Source organism: Lasioglossum baleicum, chromosome 3 (assembly GCF_051020765.1).
Source record: "Lasioglossum baleicum chromosome 3, iyLasBale1, whole genome shotgun sequence".
In the NCBI taxonomy this organism is placed as follows: Eukaryota; Metazoa; Arthropoda; class Insecta; order Hymenoptera; family Halictidae; genus Lasioglossum; species Lasioglossum baleicum.
The window spans coordinates 9,836,614-9,856,410 of NC_134931.1; the positions used below are offsets into that span (position 1 = coordinate 9,836,614).

General features: G+C 37.8%; 1 protein-coding gene across 3 annotated transcripts in view; it reads left to right on the forward strand.

Moving 5' to 3' along the window:
• Positions 1-19,797, forward strand: part of Sytbeta (Synaptotagmin beta) — a 124,301-nt gene that overhangs the window by 59,386 nt on the left and 45,118 nt on the right. The window contains exon 2 of one of the 3 annotated variants that reach the window (XM_076421038.1): positions 7,340-7,809. The exons of 1 other annotated variant lie outside the window; for it this stretch is intronic. In XM_076421038.1, the coding sequence (XP_076277153.1) occupies positions 7,696-7,809 (114 nt within the window). In that variant the 5' untranslated portion in view covers positions 7,340-7,695. The remainder of the gene's footprint in view (positions 1-7,339; positions 7,810-19,797) is intronic. One more of the 3 variants, XM_076421039.1, reaches the window with a different exon arrangement.

The following is a 19,797-nucleotide window of genomic DNA, read 5'->3' on the forward strand; positions in this document are numbered from 1 at the left end:
CCGAAAAACACGGTCTCCTGGATAAATCCTGCAAACTAATTGAATCCTGTCCGGCCGATCTCTCGAAAAGCGTGAGTGAGGATCAAGGTCGACTCCTAATTCTTACTGGAACTCGATTTTTGGTTTGTCGGAACTGCGTGATGGGATAGAAGAAACTTTTCTTGTCGAATTCGATTCGGTTTGATATTTAACACTTTAGCTAGATCGAATTACTTGGTAGTTGAAAGTAGAAGATCAAATAGAATAGAGGAATTGCTGATCAGTTGCTAAATGGTGATAGAAATTTTATTCCTGCATCAAATAAGTTAGTTTGGGTAATATAATTTAATCATTTATTCTATGGTTATGGTCTGTAGATTGCATGCATTTATGTATATCAAAATTGAAAACGTGAAATACGAAATGAGAAGACATTAAAAGAATTTGAGGACGATGTTCCATTGTTTTCGACTGTTTAAAATAATTCAAAGAGATAAACTTTGGTTTCTCAAGAATTTACTTAGACAATTTTTATTTTGCACAAAGACTCGCAACCTAATTATTATTTAAAAGGAAATTATTCAGAATTTATTCTCACCTTATTACGACTCGAGACTGTAGAATAACATTTCCGATGTGAGTAAACATTGATCATAACGCGACACCGTGTGCGTTCTATCGATTATGAATGGTCATAAGAAGCGGATGGCACGGCGCGGCGCTCAGTATTCATAAGCCATTATCATAAGTAAAATTAATCAGCGATGCTCGGGCACGCGAGCTAACAATTGATAATCATTGGACACGTGTGTACGCGATGAATTCACAGCTCAATTTAACAGAAAGTGAAGCTCGTTCTACATTGCATTTTTTAAATAATATAGCCATTGAAATACACAACTTGGGTAAACTTTACTTTACTTTACCGGACTTAAAATTTGTGCCTTTCTCCTATAAATTATGATGTATTTGGTATGTAATCCAGTAAATTTGTACCCGGGGCGGCTGCAGATCGAAGTTTCGATCCTGTAGGATCAATGGTTCAGGAGTTATGCTTGCTTAAAGTTGAGCAATCTGCAGTGTTTTTCACAGGTAAGGGCGCCGCCATATTGATTTGTAGTGACGACCGCGAGCCGCTTACCGAGCAGAACCGCCCTAATCCCCCCACCCCTCGACTTAATCACCAAGCAACTCATTAATTATTCTGCTCCATAAGCAGCGCGCGACCGTCACTACAAACCAATATGGCGGCGCCCTTACCTGCAGATTGCTCACCTTTAAGCAAGCATAACTCCTGAACCATTGATCCTACAGGATCGAAACTTCGATCTGCAGCCGCTCCGGGTACAAATTTACTGGATTACATACCAAATACATCATAATTTATAGGAGAAAGTCACAATGTTTGAGTCCGGTAAAGTAAAGAGCAACCCACAACTGCTCCATGGTGATTCTTTAAACAAAACAAACTCAGTTTAACCAGTTCAGTCGAGATTTTAATAATTTCTTTAGAGAAACAAGACCAACAAGTGTTTTCAATAAATTCGTCAAACATCGTCAATTTTTCTACTTGTGTAACGTAGAAATCATTTTTTATGTTTAATGCACAAACAAGTAAATCCTTCAATATTCATATTAATCAGTTTTTTAAATAAATAGGACCATTGGCAAGTGTTTTCAATAAAACCTTCAAGCATTGCCGATTTTTCTGCTTCTTCAATTTCCAGATGAAGATTCCAATTCGGCGTTCTCATTAAACGCAATAATTACGCCGCGTGCATTATGCGCGTGTTCATAGTTTGGATTATTTCGTCGAAATGGAAACTCGCCAAGGTCAAGCTATATTACGCTTCGCTAGGTAGGAGCAACATGATTTTCCTGCCGCATGTCCTTCGCGATTTAACTATAACCCCGTCTCGGTGAGACGTCTCGTCGCAACGCGTCACATCGTTAAGCTAATTACAATATTTCGTTTCAAAGACTCACTGGTTGTATAAAAGCGACCTGCCGGTGTCAATCAGTGAATTCCGAAGATCCTCTCACGCTCCGTTCGAAACCTGTATCAAACTTGCAGTATCTCGCACAACTAATAACAGATAGACATTGCAACTTCCCGAGCGAGTTTCATCGTCGGCATCGAAATTCTATCTTGGGCGAGAGAATAGGAAATAGTGAAACTCGGTGTAGTCCTTTGCTCCTGATTGATATGTTTTCATTATAACACACTAATGAAGGAGCAATATTATCGTTGGAATCGAGAGTGCAACGTTGTACATTTAATCGAGTAAATGCATGGCTTGTTTCAGAAAATTGGGAATTTGTAGATATTATAATCTAAGAGATTTTAGATTGCATTGACATTGAAGTAGGGGGAGGGTTGGAATAAATTCAATTCACAGAGAAGTTTAGATACAAATTGTCGTTGCCCGAGAAAAATCAGAAAACTCTCGGAATTATCGGACTAAGTAGAAAGTTCATTTCCGTGTCGCGAGAGCTGATCCTGCCTCTAAACAATTGTAATTAACCTAATTTTATTTGGATATCTTCAACTTGGTTCTTCCACTGTGCTTTGAAAATTTATTCGTGCAAGTAAAATGTTTCTCTATTATTTTATTCACATTTTCAAGACTTGTCGTGATCTCACATATCAGTATTTACGAAAAATTGAATTATTTACTTACATTAAATTAGAAATAAAACACCGTTTTTCCAGGTCTGCTAAACAAAGTTACTAAAATCATGACAGCTGTTTGGATACTTTGGTTCGTGAGCGTTAAAAATTTCTGGATCTTCTTAAAACATTAACGAAAGTATGCTTAAAAATCTCATAGTTTCATAGTAAAAGAATTACAAAGTGAGTATCGAATCGTTAACGTCAATTTCTAACGCCACAATCGTCATCTTTTCATTTTTATAAATTATTTTATCGCGCTATGTATTCATTAAAATTTGTTGGATCTAAAAGAGTTAAAGAAGCAATTTTTATGATAAATTTTAACTGTGTACCTCGCTTTGCTCGTCTACGAAATCACTTCAATTTTGTTGGACTTGCAGAATCCATCTTTTCACTTTCGGTAATGAACGGATTAACGAGTTAACAATCGATTATTCACGAAGCAATTATGTTTTCCAAGGAACTGATGAAACCATTGTGATCGTCTGAACGTTTCAAGATAGTTTCGCCATTTTAGTGGCACGCAGAGAAATCGCAGGGGATTGTACATTTTCTACGAGACGGGAACAAAGCTCCTCGACGTAATTCAATATTCCTTCGTATTTTGCCGGCGCGAAAAGAATCGCGAATATAATACCTACACCTACACGGTGCTGTACAGCTTATCGCGTTCATTGAACACATTTAATGGAACTTTAATAATTCTATTCGAACCACCTCGTGCGACACGCTTCAGCAATTTGAAAAATTCTTTTCTTTCCTTCGTCTGCTCCTTTTTTTATCGAATCGTTGCGAGAATCGCAAAACGATTTATATCGCATAAGTGTTCACAGAACAAATCAAGATGCATATCATTCGTCGAAGCTGCATTGCATTTATCTCAGTTGAAACTTTGCTGAAAATTTTGCTGAATTTTTTGCACCAAGTTCGTTAATGTGGTATTGCATTTTTTGAAGTTAAAACATCATTTTAAAAATTCCTGTCCGAAGTGAAAAATAATATTCACAGTTATTTCCATGCGTTTTGTTGAAATGGTGTGAAATTTTTTCAGCTGAAACTTTGCTTTTTGAGAACTCCTATTTGAAGTGAAAAATAATGTTCCTAATTCATAAAAATTGGAATTTTCCTTATAAATTCCTGTGTGAAGTGAGAGAAAAATAATATTCATAATTATTCTCGTCTCTATTGTTGAAGTAAATCTTCTCAATAGAAGCTTCAGCTTGTAAAATTGTCTTGGAAATTTTTTTAAAATATTCATAATTAACTAACCTTACCAAAGCAGTATTAAAGTTTTCCAGTTGAAGGTTTCCTTTGTAAATTCTTTTAAAGATATCTTAAAATAAATTTAATAGCCGGTAGCTATTAAAGGTGCAAACTAAACAAACAATGGATCTTTTTATCCTGTGCTTCGTAATCTCGTAATAACCATTTTCACTTTGTTGTGGTCCCTGCGAACAGTTTGTATTAAGAAATATCGCAGCGAAACAGATGGCGTATCGGAAATACAGTTACTGTATCCTAAATATTTATTTGAGATAAGCGATTCTGATAGCTTCGTTGTCACAAAACCAAGGAGTCAACTCCAAACTGAAAATAACGATGAAGTTCGAGGGGATCAAATATTTTCGAAACAAAGTTCTCACCCGGACATTGTTCCGGTGGCCGACATCATGTAATTTCAAAGTTCGTCGTCATCTACAGCGGTGTTCCCTCTAACGCGACAATTTTTCACCCACCTGCAGCCATCTGACAAAAAAAGTTTATAACAAGAGTTGTGGTGTATGGAGTGTATAATAGATATTAGTAAAAAATTTCGAAAACAGTTTTCATGGCAAATTGTTTTCATGGCAAAATTGAGGTCACCTTGCGTTTTACAAATAGGAACATATTGTTTTTACCATATTTAGAGGACATCGAGACGAACTCAAAATACATATCACAAGCTATTTTTACTAACATATTACTCGATTTACAGTAGTGGAAATGTGAAATATTTAGCTTTTCGTCGTATTCGACTTTAAGACAGTGTAAACATTATTTGATAGAGAAGAGCTAAATATTAGCAGCTAAATATAGCTGAAGCTAAATATTTCATTCCATACCCTGCAACTATTGTTGTAATCTTTTTTTGTTAGATGGCTGCAAGTGGGTGAAAAATAGTGCATCGCGTTAGAGGGAACATCCTGTATATTATTTATTGAAGCAACAAGCGTGTGTCTGCGTATCTGCGCACGCATCGAATAAAACCACTCTGCCCAGTGAACGTAACGCGAATAAAACATGCTTTGTTCCTTTGTTCATAGCGTCGGGCCCGATGTTTACCGGCGTCTTTGCTTCGCTAGTAATTCCGTTCAAATTATTATAGAGCTTTAACAACATTCAGTTTAATGAGAATGTTAATTAAAATCCAAGCGGCGGCCACACTGCGGGTGTTTTGTCCTTCATTTCGTCAATTAACCTAATTAGCTGGCGGTACATTCTTACGGAGATTCGAAACGAACCAAGAAAGTGTACGGGGTTGGAGCTCGCTCAATTTCCACGAGATTTCCGGTGCCATAACGTTGCCATTCCGCTGCCATTCATCAACGGGAAATCGGTGGGACCGTCAAAGCCTCAGGCTTGACGACAAACACGGCAACATACAGGGAAGGTGTGTTAAAGAGTGCCAAAAACATGATTTTTTACCAAACATTTCTCGTAGAAACATTTTTATAGTGTCACATATGTGTGTGAGAGAAGAAATCAAGAGAATTTAACAAAATTGTATGATAAATTATACAAGACTTTGAATGGCGTCAAAAGAGGTACGACATTTGTGTTAATCGTGTGCGGGAAGCACGTTAGTAGAAAATACTTTAGAAATGTAACGAAATTTGGAATAACAGAAACAGAAGGTACAGACCTATTATGAAGTTCGACATTCTTGATTTTTCATGTCTTACTGAGCCTGTCTTGCATTCTGTTAACTAATTTATTAATTGTAGTTTGGTTTAAATCAAGCCACTTTCGAACCAAATCAAGCTCTTTCGAACATAATTTTATTATTTTCATTAAAAAAATGTTCATATAATTTTTTTGATGAATTAAGGATTGTTGTCCTGTAGATTGTACGAAGTTGCACTGCAAAACATTCGCAAAATGTTCATTCTAGACTCAGACAGCACTGAACAACATTTTTCCAAACACTTGTATCCCGTAATAAAAATGGATACAGACTCTTTGTACCAATTTTAGAGGCATTTGCGAAGCTAAATCTTTGTTTGTAGCTAAGGATAGGAAATGAGAAATTTCGGGATTCGTTAGGATACTTTCTGGGGGAGTTTAGTTAGGTATTGAAACCAGTGAGAACGTGTTTCGGATCAAGGGTTTCCGACAGTTTTATCCGCGGCGTTTCCGACAAGATCCTGATAGAACTTCCCCTCGGCATTCATCCGAGCAGAATCGTCTTCGAACTTTGCGTCTTCCCGTGTTCCGGTGCTCTTCTCGTCTAGCGAAATTGTTTCCCATGCACTCGACAGGTCGATCAATAAAACCGGGACATTCAATGCTCGACATCCCCCCGCGAACCATTAGAATCGCTAGAATAAGCGTCTCGATGCTGCTTTTCAACGAACACCCCCGTGTGTGATCATCCTTCTTCTCTACAATCACCTTCTGCTGGCACTGTTTCTACCTTCGAACTATCTCGAGGGGCTTCCAGTAAAAAGAGCCCAGAAAATTTTTCTTAGAAATATTTTTTTAAAATATTTATTTTGAACGAAGGAGAGACGAACACATTTTTAAAGTGCACAAAATTGATCACGAATTTTTGCTGAACCTTTGAGTTTTTACAAGTTGAGTTGGAGTGCAAAATCTCAAAATTGATCCTAAATTTATACTGAACCTTTGAGTTTGAACTTTACTTAGTTGGAGTGTAGAATTATGGAAAAAGTTAAGAAGTAACGTTGATTAAATTTATGGCGTCAGGAGGAGGACAGAAAAATTTTTCTGCCATACATATACAGCAATAAGAATAACACCGCAAACATTTGTTTGGTGTCTCTTCTTATTATCTCGGAAAATATCTACCGGTGTTCTAGCTATAGCAACTACTAGTAGCGAGTTTGACATTTTTCCTGAAAATGTCGCATCACACCGCAATATACATAGAGGCACGACGATGAGAAAAAGGAAGCGAGAGAACGTCTGCGAGTAATCATTGTGGTGACCTTAACGCTTAATGCTATTTCGAGTCTGTCAAGTAACTATCTTTATTTGGACAACGATATCACGAGTTTTCCAGAAATGTTAAGGGGGGGACAGTCTTTATTATACATCACAGCCAATTTCTTGCCAACCCTTCAGACCTTCAACCTTGACGAAGAATTGACGACAAACAGTCTGCATAAATTAGAATCTGAATCGCACAAACATTTTTACAAGAACCTCCAATTGAACATTATTTAAAATCATGCATGTTCTATATCTATTATTACTGACTTACAACTTAGGAAACAAATATGTAGGACAACTATTATGACTTGGTGTCTTTAAAAAACTGGATCCCAGTATTTTTTAAATGACGTCATTTTTATAAACAGAAGTTCTGAATGGCAATCCAATCACCACCCTAATGAAAGAAACTGATTGATTCGGTCCTCGACTCCCAAAAATCCCGGTGGCAGAGTTAACGATCCTTGACATCAGTCTAGGTGGCCGTCGGTCGTAGTAAAGTGACGGATCATCTCATCAAGAGATCGAAGCTGATCCTCTAGTCTGTCAACGCTGAAGTTGGCCATCGTCGTCGAAAAGTCAACGCTACTACCAAAGGCGGCATAGTGGAACCAGGGTCCCTGTGGACCCTGCGAGAAAGGTTCAATTGAGAAGAGGTCTTGGACACCTTCGTCAAAGTGCCGAGCAAGTTGTCCGAGGTCTTGGGCGATGTCCTGGAGCTAGCATGCGGCGGAGGAGGCGGTGGAGGATCCGTCAGCAGGAGCGGTAGCAATGAAGCTACCGCAAAACCCGAAAATGCCATTGGCAACGCGGCCAGCAGGATCGGTGTTATGACAGGAGTGGCGACCATAAGGGACAAATGGGCTCAGAGGGGTCGCAGATCACCATTATCATCCGTAGCGAACACTGACAGCGCTGACAGCACCACCTCGACCAGCTCGGAGGTTAGTGAGCGAGATAGATCGAGCAATCGTGCTTATTATAGTATAGCTTTTGAAAAAAGAGTCTGGAGGTATCCTTTACTGTGTCCACACAGATTTTTATTTCTGTAGGAGTTTTATTGTCTTTTGAAGGACAGAGCAGAGACATATGTGTTTAGACCGTGGTTCTTTATGCAGATTTTTATGTTTGGAAGATTGCTTTGGGTCACACACAACGTGAAATATTAGATACTTCCAAAAATTGCGTTTATAACGTGACTTACTCGTTAGTATTACTGAAGAATCACACAGTAAAACAACAATGGAAAATCCTCTGTGCAATTATTTTAGATGTTTAGATGTTTACATAAGGATTCGTTATCCAGTCGTACCTTTTGTTGTATTCACATAAGGAAGAAGATTTGTAGATTATTAACGCTACGCTTACGGAGTACTAAAAGTGACTGTTTCAAATTTTCAAAGAAATAAATTTGTTGAATAATTTCTGATGTGAATGCTTCTTTACAATCTCGATAATCATAAATGAAAAATATTAGAGCTCGTCGCTTTGAGGAATTCTTTGAACCTAGTGTTAAATATAAATTGTTACGCGTAATTTTCTCCCACGTCAGAAACAAGATTCCTTTTGGATCACGCGTATTTCACAGTTGCTGCTTTTCTCAATTATACGATATGAGAGGACGACAGCGGCTGATCAATACGCGTTTGAAATATTTCTGTGATACGGCTAAATATTGTATTATCCGCGGGGAACGCGTGTAAGCGCATTGAGCACGGCTCGTCGTCGGTAAGCCGTCCGAAATTAATATTTGTTCGGGAATCAGGTAGCAATCTGTCCTTAATGATCGAGGAAAACGTTCCTCTCGCTCCCTTTAATCTTCCATGAATTAACTGCAACAAAGTCAAAGCATTTTCAATATCTTGCCCGCGTGTCACGTTCCTTTCATTCCCAGAGAAATTAATTATCCCGTCCCCAAGGCGAGAGAATATCAAGTGAAAATGTTATACAAACACAGTTTGAGCGAAATATATCAATTTCAAGAGACACCTGTGAAATTCGTACATCTGTGACTGGACACAGTGAAAGAATCATTTTAATGGAATGCTTGAAGAATTCCGTGTGGTATTTGTACATTCGTAATTGCGCAGCTTCTGTTCTAATGTTTAATTTGTATCGGTATGCGATGCCAGAAAATGTGATATTTCGACCAATTTTTACATAATTAACGCGGATCGTGATAGTGCAACTGCTCGAATTATAGTAATGCACCATTCACAATCAAAGATAGTACTAGAATATGCTAATACTACCCCTGGCAAAAAATATTCGTTCAAAACTATGAATTGGTATACGAATTAATAATGTAGTTATACATATATTAGACAAATACGTTATAAAATGTTTTAGAAAAATATATCAATGAAATGATGAATTGTTTTCTACCAAATATTGAATAATAAAATGTTTACGTGTGTCAGGTAAAATTATAAGGAAAGTAGCATCACAAAGAAGACTTTCTAATATTTCGAACGGTGCAGATAATAATAATAAGCATTTCCATAAAAATGTTCCGAATGCTTGAGGATGATTAAACCCTCCCTTAAATCAGTGCCTAATTTGCTGATCCTTTACATTGTGAAAAAACAAATGTATTCATTTTTACATTAATATGTTCTGCATATATATTATGTATAAACGTTCTACGTATGACATGAATTATCATTCCGTTTACTTGTATTCTCAATGGAAATATTTTCCACATTGGGGACATGTGTAATAACAAAGATGGACACTGGATTTGGTCGAACAAATAATTTTTGCTGGAGACAATATTCACCAATTGTCGTTTCACATTTTTATTCGAACAACCGTGTTTATTTACGATGAACAGTTCGTTGAATTTCTTTAGTTCGCGGCTTCCGAAGAACCGGCCGGGTTTACATCGTATTTGTCCGTCGGTTCATTAGCGCGTCGAAATGAAGCATTTGTTTAAATATCCTCTATCCAAATATTGGATGATGTCGGACCTTTTTCCGAATATTGGCCTCACAATTTCCCTGGAAAATGAAAAACAAAGGAATAGCAAGCGTGGAAGTGGTTCCGGGCAAAAAAGGGAGAAAAATGAAACTATCCTATTACGTTTCCCAATAACAAGCTTCGGATCGTATAACAGAGCACTGGCTTTGTCATAATTTGTCATCCGCCTGTTAGAGCAAACATACATGGTATGTAAAACCTGTGTCGTCACGGTATTGTCTTGTCAAAGAGCGTCTTCCTGACAATGGAAACGTGTTTACCGCACTGGCCACTAACGACGGAAAAGGAATCGTGAATTGTTCCCGTAAGTCTTGTAAAGTGTACCTTTGATTATACTGACTCGAAGACCTTAGTATAATGACGGCAAATAACGAGAGACGGAAGTTGTCAAGTGGTTCTTTTATTCTGGAACGAGGAGTCTCTTCTCCTGGATAGATTTAATCAATCATTTTTTCAACTTCTACGCTCGGAGAATGTAAATTAATAACGTGGCTATATGGACGGAATTTTCTTTTTAATAAATAGCACAGAGAGAGAGCTCGGTGAGATTGCATGAAAATTTTATATGCAATATCGCAATGTAATGAAAGGCAGTATCTCTGATTTTTTGGATAGCTGGAGAACCTAGCTTTCCTATCGATTTTTCATCAGATGATTCTCGGGAATCCCTGGGGTTAAAAGAAGAACAAACATCGTTATACCTATGCAAACGGGGAGAACCAATCACGGCAAAGCACGTAACGAATTGCTCAATAGGTATGCAAAGAAGTCGTTCAGAAAATGCAAACCTGGTGCGATACGCTCGGACTCAAATGAATGCATCGCGCTACCAAGAATGTAAAGGAAAAATGGGAAATTTGTTCTACATACACAGTTAACGGTAATATCTGTCCAGAAAAGCAGGATCCGGGAATTGCGATTTTCGAGATATTACAACGATTCTGGAAGGCGAACAATTGCAACAGAAACTTGTCTAATTTTTGTGTAATAAATTGTAATAAAGTCTTTCTACGAAGTTAACCAATTAATGAATACAAACTAAAAATGCGACAGTGTGGATGTTTATGCAAGACAAGAATTGTCTTAATTGCAAGAGGAGCTACATTGACATTTATTTCTTTTCTTAATCATTTTAGTTTGTTCGAAGTCTCAGTATAATTGTTACAATCACAAATTAAGTTACGAATTAACTATTAATATTCAGCTCCAATTATGTTATATATTTTTGACACTTGTAAAGTACATGCAAGTATGCATTCTCTTATTCCATAATTAATTTTTTCAACCATGTCATTCTACCACTTAATTCTTGAAAAAGGTTTTAGTAACTTCTCTGAATGTTTGCAGAACGTAATTTAATGTAAAGTTCAAGAGAAAAAATGGTAGAGGATGCGAGGAAGTGCATCGTTGTGTGACATGGGTGAATTGTGACGTTTTGATCATTTCCATCTGAGATATCCATAACAGTGCATACGCGGACCGTCGAACTCGGAATTCAGCGATCCGATATCGCGTTGCAGAACGGGAAGCGAGCTTGAATGCGACACAGATAGTGGTCAGAGTACAATAAAATCAAATGCACCGACTGTCCGCCGGTGGATTCGAAACAACAGCAATATTAGTTTACCTTTAAACGTGGCCGGAGTGCAGTGCCGGCCATCAATACGCAGCCTCTCTGTCCCCGTCGCGTCGCTGAACCGAAAGCGCACGTGCGATATGCAAATGCAACAGCCGCCGCGGTAAGATCAATGCAACAAGTGCGTTCAGATTTCCGACGTTGCCGTTCTTCCCCGAGAAGCTGTATCTCTGCTCACGAAAGCTGCTCAGGAATCTATGTTGACCGGCGTCTTGCAGTCGTGCACTCGATTTCCGTATTTCAGTACAAACTGCATTGTCTAAACCAGTGATGAGCAACCCGCGGCCCACGGGCCGCATTTGGCGCAGCAGCATAATTTCTACGACCCGCCGAAATCCGATGTGGCGCGGCAGCGCCTTCGTCCACAATTTTCGATACATTTTTGTTATTTACCTGCCGGCTATTTTTCTAGTATTCGGCAGTCTTCGCTGAACTGCGCTAGAAAATAATAACGATCGACCATTTTCGTATTTTGCCATCAGCTCGGATTCCGAAAAACGCAAAATTGAAGATAAACATCGGCAGTTTATGGACAATTGGACATACGAATGTTTTCTTTAGATGCATGAATAAAAGTGCTGTTTGTTTGATATTCAGTGGAACAATATCTGTGCTGAAGAAATATTAACATTAAATAACATTAAAAATATTAAATAACATTAAACATTAAAATACTAATATTAAAAGAGATATTCTGAAGGTGAACATTCTTTGAAATTTAATAAGTTGCAATGACAGTTACGCAAGGTCATGGCGGATCAACTACAAACGAATTTAAATTTAAAGCCACCAAACCGAAAATCCGCTGACACTTTCCAGCCGTACCGGGATCTTAAAGCAATAAATTCGTTGGAGAGACACTAGAAGACCGTAGCATAAACACAAATTGAAGCTGGCGACGCAACAAAATACATATTTAATATTGCGTTCGGTGCGGCCCGCGCGTAGTACATATTAGGTTTCCACTTTCGGCCCACTACAGTCCGCGGGTTACTCATCACTGGTCTAGACTAAGTTCTACATTGTCATACAATCATTATCATGCAGCCTGTAGTTTCAAATGAATAGAAAAAAAAATGTGAACGACGCGCTATATGTATACAGTCACTGACAATTTAAAGTGGACACCCTTAAAAATCGCATAACTTTTTAGAAATTGGACCAAAGGACTTGAATTTTTTTAAGATGTTCGACCGGCTAGTTCGCTAGAGAATAGGTAAACAAAAATACGATTGCAATTGGTAGGAATTATACAAAATTTTTAAAAATGATGTTTTGTCAACTTTTTTATCTGGGCCTGTAACGATAATTTAAAAAATGCGTTTTATAGATTTCGGTAACTTATATGCATACTGAAAATTTCATCGAAATCGTTCTACATTGCAATGAGCTACATACGTTTAAAGATGAGAGCTTAAGGGTGAAAGTCGCAGATTTTCAGCCTTGCCAGGGCATTTCGCCCTTACGTGATCATCTTTAAACGTATGTAGCTCATTGCAATGTAGACCGATTTCGATGAAATTTTCAGTATGCATATAAGTTACCGAAATCTATAAAGCGCATTTTTTAAATTATCGTTACAGGCCCAGATAAAAAAGTTGACAAAACATCATTTTTAAAAATTTTGTATAATTCCTACCAATTGCAATCGTATTAAATTTTTGTTTACTTATTCTCCAGCGAACTAGCCGGTCTAACATCTTAAAAAAATTCAAGTCCTTTGGTCCAATTTCTAAAAAGTTATGCGATTTTTAAGGGTGTCCACTTTAAATTGTCAGTGACTGTAAATATACTATATATATATGTAATATATATATTAAAGATACTATATAAATTTTCAGATCGATTGATTTGTTTGTCTTTTTATGAACAATTCTAAAAGGCCAATAAATGTATAATATATTATTCGTACGACGCTGTGGACGAAATATTTCGCGTGTTTTTCTATGAACGACACAACGTAACCTGAAACGACCTGACAGCCTTTCATTTTCTCGCGTTTTCACGTGTCTCGAGCCACTCAGTTCGCCCGGAGAGCAGAACATCCGCCCCGAACATCCGTGCTCGGATGTTCCACGATCAGCATTTATTCCACGGCGCGCGATCAAACGGAAAACAGACTGATCTGTATGGAAGATTCGAAGCAATCGATTCTTCTCAGCTGGCGTTGAATTTCTTAGCAGGAATATACAATTTGATTCCTCGATGTCGACTCAGGAATCAAGCACTGCGACTCACGCGCGCGGCTCGCGTAGGTCATGGGATGCATAAATGATGTACAGAGGTATGTTTTTGCTGGCACCGTCGGGACTGGAGCGAGGACGATCTTCGCGAGAGATCACTGCAAGAAATGCTTCTCTTTAATCGTTTGAACGTCGATTCGGACCCGATAGTTATTCTCTTCACCGTCCAGTTCGGAAGTGTTTGCAAATGAAATTTCTTTCTCGTTAGCTGGTTTGCCGGTACGGTACGCCGGCAGCTGCGTCCACTCTCTCTCTCTCTCTCTCTCTCTCTCACTCTCTCGTTTCGAGAGAAAATTGAAAAGCAATTCGATATTTTAATGGAGTCAAACAGTGAGCCGTAATAGCTGTTTAAGACACGCACCAGCCGGACAAGTTACCAAGACAAGCGGTTTCAAACTGCGGGGGAAATTGAATCTCCTCCGGGTAAAAATAAGCGCGCAGAGAGTGGACGTACTTCTACGATTTCAGCGAAATTTCTTTCTGTGAAGCTGTAGATTTTGAGAATCTGTTCTTCTAGAACTTGTTTGTTCTGTTGAAAGCGTCCCTAGGCCCCTTGAACAATGTAAGTCTTCTTAAAACTTCCCTACACGAATGCTGCGTAAACTTTATCCACTTCAAACAAGCTTCACTTATTCATAGAAGCTCTCAGCATTGTTAATAAACCATTTTTAACTGTTGACAGTAACTGCGGTAGCATTTTATGAGAATTGTTCTTAAGCAATACAATAGCGATAACGTTATATGTACCGGTGACCCAGCATCCAACTTGTTATAAAACCTTCTTAATACAATCTTTTGTTAAGAATTGTTTGGAATTGTTGCTCGCGGTGGATTCAATAATGCATTGCTCTGCGCAGCAGCTTGATCAATATGGTACAAATAGTACGCTTTAATTGCTAATCGGAACGGTGCACTGTGCACTTGTCCGAGCCAGTAGAAACAGCCGGTATTGGTCAGACATAGTAATCAGCCGTATTCAAACTCGCTCGTAGTCAATGAATTTTTACAACGCGTTTTCTCTAGGTATGTAACCTGTAGAACAATATAATGTAAATTATTCGCTTCATTTTTTTTTACGCAAAACAAACTCGTTTTTGGGTATCCATGAATTTTGATAGTGTTCGTGAATTTTTGTTTGTATCTACTAGATATTATACTGTGTTCCATAGTTCCACAAGTTCAGTGTCTTTTGCGTGAAGATTGAATCAAAAACGAACATCAAATTAGAAACCCAAGAACAGACTATTAAATCAAGAAAAATGTTAATTAGTGCTTTTTACAGAAATCTAATAAAATGTAAACTATTATAAAATGTATTTTATTGTGAATTTTGGATCCACACTATGCATGAACGATGACTATCAATGAACATCTTGTCAGGTTTGTAAGAAATGACATCGATGACGAGCACCGGTCGTGACGTCGTATCCGCGTTGATGATGGTACGCGCAAAATGAATTAATTCATGCAATTGCCGGGCACGCGGTGAGTCAAATAAAATGCTGAACTTGTCACGCGGTTCCCACGACCACAATTCACCCTTGCCATTCTCCCTTTCCGCTTTGATGTCACCTCGCGTCCTGTACGGCGACGATTACAATCGCATTCGGAATGGTATCCAAGATAAGAATTGACAAGGCCGCGTCTGGCCGAGTGTTATCGACACCGAGAAGGCCTTTCTGTCGTTAAGGACGATGAAAATCGATCCTTGCTAATTGAATTGGCCAACCTTGAATACTTCTCCGTTTGAAGGTACGATCACGGTTAACGCGATTCCCTACCCCGTAGAACTGTGAATTCAGCGAACACGCCAAAAAAAAAAACGAAGTTGGCAAATGTATATTATAAACAAAAATCATGTCTAGCTTTGTCTACACTAAAGTAATATCGAACAACTTTTTCTTGCCTGCGTCTTTTTTACTTTAATGAAAGAAGAAGAATAAGGCAACAAGGAGCGGTAAAGAGTTGCTTCATGTGTGAACATAGCTTTACAATTAGTAGACAGACGATTTTCATGGAAGATAACAATTGTCGACATCAATTGCAAGAAACTGTAGCCATGTAAAACTTTCTTTTCTTCTTTAACAACCTTAATAAGTGCAAGATTGTTAGACGCGGTTAACGGTCTTCCATGAATAGGTGGCGTCACGAACATCCCCCTCGACGTCTCGACGGTAACGCGGCAATTAGATACCTCGGAGCGAGCTCCCGTGTATGAATGTGGTGTGGGCATCCATACATGTAAATAGCACCCCCTGCCGAATTCATTCTGTTCCGTTGTAACCTCCTCTGCCAGTACACGCGAATATTCACAAGTCTTTCCGAATCGTTATAATCGAGCGACGTCGTCTACCCTGCGAGATACAAGCGTTCAACGATTAATATCTCCTGTCAGAATCTCGAGCCTTCGTAGTGCACGAGAAAACTACGCAATAAATTAAGTTACCCGCGACGAACGGTAATTGTCACGACAATAAACTTGATCCGTGAAACCGCGAAACCCAATTGGTGACTTTATAGTGTTCTTTTAAACCTGGTTCCCGAACGTTCCCTTAAACCCTTTCCGCACTCTAGATCCTGCGTATTTTTCTTTCGCGGACTCTCAAACACGATAAGGGTCGGTGAAACAAGACAATATATTGATATCTCGAGATTCTTTTGATAATATTTCTACTGTTTCAAATCGCATCAATTCTTTTTTATCATGAATGTATAAAATTACGTTTTAATATTTTATCATAAATGTATAAAATCACGTTTTAATATTGTATCATGAATGTATAAAATCATGTTTCAACATCTCCACAGCAAAACTAGTAAAATAATAAACTGCGGATTTGATGCATTTACAACGAAAATGGATAGGTGAAATATAAAACTAAGAGCATTGATATGCAATCATCGACTCATTTAAATTGTTAGAGGATGAAACGAATATTTATTTGGTCCGAGTACCATGAAATTGATGCAAACCATTTTTATATTGCATGCAAATCCACAGTGTACTTACTATAAATCCAACTTGATTCACAAAGTTCAATCCTAGCAATTGCCCAAACAGAAAATTTCAATCAATAGGGATAGGAAAGATCTAAAGCCTGTCGGAGGATCATAGCTTGAGGGACATTGTTTGGGTAATAGTAAAAGAATGTTTCCTTGATGACGCGATCCTTTTTCATGTTCCAATCGGAGAGGCTTGTTCCCTGTGAGCTAGACGTCTATCGCTCAGCAGAGAAGCGACACAGCTCCAGCCCTTTTGAAAGGGCAAACCTCGCGAACCTCAGAATCCTCTCCCCGAAGCGAACGAGATCCTCGCTCGTAAATCATATCCCGATAATGAGAGAACCCAAGTGCCATGGCCTCGCGATGACGATAACGAAGTCGGCAATATGATTTATTTCGCCTCGGTGTCGACGTCGACGTTTTCACCACCGTGCCGCGTCATTGGCATAACGAGCCGTTCAACAACGTCGACAAGTGAAACGGTCTGCTAGGGAAAAAAGGACGTCTCAACCGGTGAACAAATGCTGTTCTTTCCAATATTTATCTTTTCTCCTGAAAGTTTTGAACATTGGACGTTCCTACGTTTATACAGAGTGTGACCGATCGGATAGTATAGAATATTTTTAGATTCTTTTAAAGCACAGTTAAAAAATTAGTCGTGAACATAAACGACCAAGAATGCAGACAGCGCCGATGAAAATAAGATTGCAGACGGGTGGTTAATTGATTCGGATAAACGAGGTTCCAGTTTGTAGGTTAATATATACTGTCGACAGCGCGGAACATCGAACAGGATGTTTAAACGTATCGATTAGTCGACATTCGAGTGTGTGCTACGCTTGAAAAGAACGAGCGGTGCACGTCAGTGTAATTGAACGTCCGAAGCCCCCCCCCCCCCCCATATGCATGGAAATTACGGCGAGCCGTTCTAACAAAGATTATATTCGAGATAACGAAGCCGAAATTAGCTTGATCCAATATTTTTACGACAACGCCGAAATTGCTTTTTAATTGTCCACCTACGCTGCCCGCTCTTCCACTCGGCACGCCATCGATCTACCATCCCCGGATTACCGTTCATTCTTCCTCGGCGATGGGCTGTCCAATAATACGAAGAAACATGCACGCGTGTCCTGCTATCTAGGAGATGGAAGATTAAAGATGGGAGCGGCGTGATTAACCAGGGAAGGGCGAGTTAATTCGTCCTTTATGGTTGTTCACTTTTTATTCATACATATATCTACCACCATTTCAGAAATGCTAGTACTCTGTGCAACTTTGAACTCATTCATTTGCTGTCTGAATCTTACGTGTCCCGTTTTATTTTACTATATATTAGAAGTTTTCGAGCAACATTGTATTGTTCCAACCGTAATTATTAGACTTTCTTATTAGACCGTAATTATTGGATCTTCATGCAAAATAAAAATTCTCTAACCGAATTGCAACAAAACGGAGTGAAATAGAAATTGATTTCCTTTCTAATATGTTTAATAGGTTAAAAATGATATAATAGAACCTATAAATTCTTTTAACCCTTTGCACTCGGTTGTCCCTTCTGAGGCACCACTAAAAATTGCTGTACCATTATTCAAAATATTATTTCCATTATTAAATATATCGGTATTTAATCAATTACTAAACATTTAGGTATTGTATGAGGTATACCAATTTCATATCCATTAAATTTCAAAAATCATAGGGAATGGAAATACTTTAGATCGGAAGAAATGTTTAATTTTCCAGATAAATAGCTCCGAGTGCCAAGGGTTAATCTTTTTACTGTGTTCAATTGCACCTATTTTTGTCATAAATGCACCTGTCTGGTAATTATGTACAACTTAGAACTGATACATTTGTTGTTTGCACCCTTCTAGTCCCGTTTCAATTTATTGCTACAATTTAGCATAACGTTTTATTGTACCAATAAAAGTATCTAACCTAACTTTCAGCTCCTACATCTGTTATCTGCATCTCTTAAAGCCTGTTTCATTTTATTTCTAGAATTTAGCATAACATTTTAATGTTTTAGCCCTAACTCATGGTCTAATTCTGTGCAGCTGTGAATTCAGTAACTCATTATTTACAGCTTTCAAGTCTCGTCGCATTTTATGAGCAGGATAAACATTATATTTACGCGAACCAGACATGGAATTTGATAAATATTGAAAGATTGTCTTGATTGTCGATAATTACTTGTCTCTGCAAATATGTACAAGCAAATATACAGTCTGCACATGTTCCCGATAATTGCTTGTAGTACCACAAAGTAAATTTGAATCGCGCTGTAAAAGTTTGTAAAAGATATTTACAGTGGGTGTAAAACGTATTCGTACGCTCTTTAAAATAGAATAACTTTTTTATAATTGCACCAAACGACCTGATTTTTTATAATTAATTGGAAGCATTGGTATACGAAATGGTATGCAAAAAAAGTTTTCCAAAATTATAATTTGCAAGGTTACATGCAAAAATAAAAAATGCATTTTTAAAACTTTTTTATTTAGGCCTTTAATGAAAATTTAAAATATATGTTTTGTAGATCTATAGTAGTTACACGCATACTGAAAATTTCACCGAAATCTTAACATACACACGAGCTACAAGCTGTTAAAAATGGTGAAAATTGTAGTTTTATACGACGTTTGACCAGTTTCTGCATAAAATCCACAGAATCGTACATCTTTCGATGCGTGTCGTTTTTTCCTGCGTCAACCGATTTCGATGAAATCTTCAGTATGTGTATAACCAACATAGATCTACAAAACAAATATTTTTAATTTTCACACACACATTAAGGGTCCAAATAAAAAAGTTTTAAAAAATGTTTTTTATTTTTGCATGTAACCTTGTGAGTTATAATTTTTGGAAAATTTTTTTGCATATCATTTCGTAAACCAATGATTCTAATTGGTTATAAAAAAGCAGGTCGTTTGGTATAATTATAAAAAAGTTATTCTATTTTGAAGGGCGTACGAATACTTTTTACATCAACTGTATATTTGTCAAGTACTTTTATCGTATATTTTTATTGGATGAATATACATCGGAAGTTTTGATTGAAAAAATGG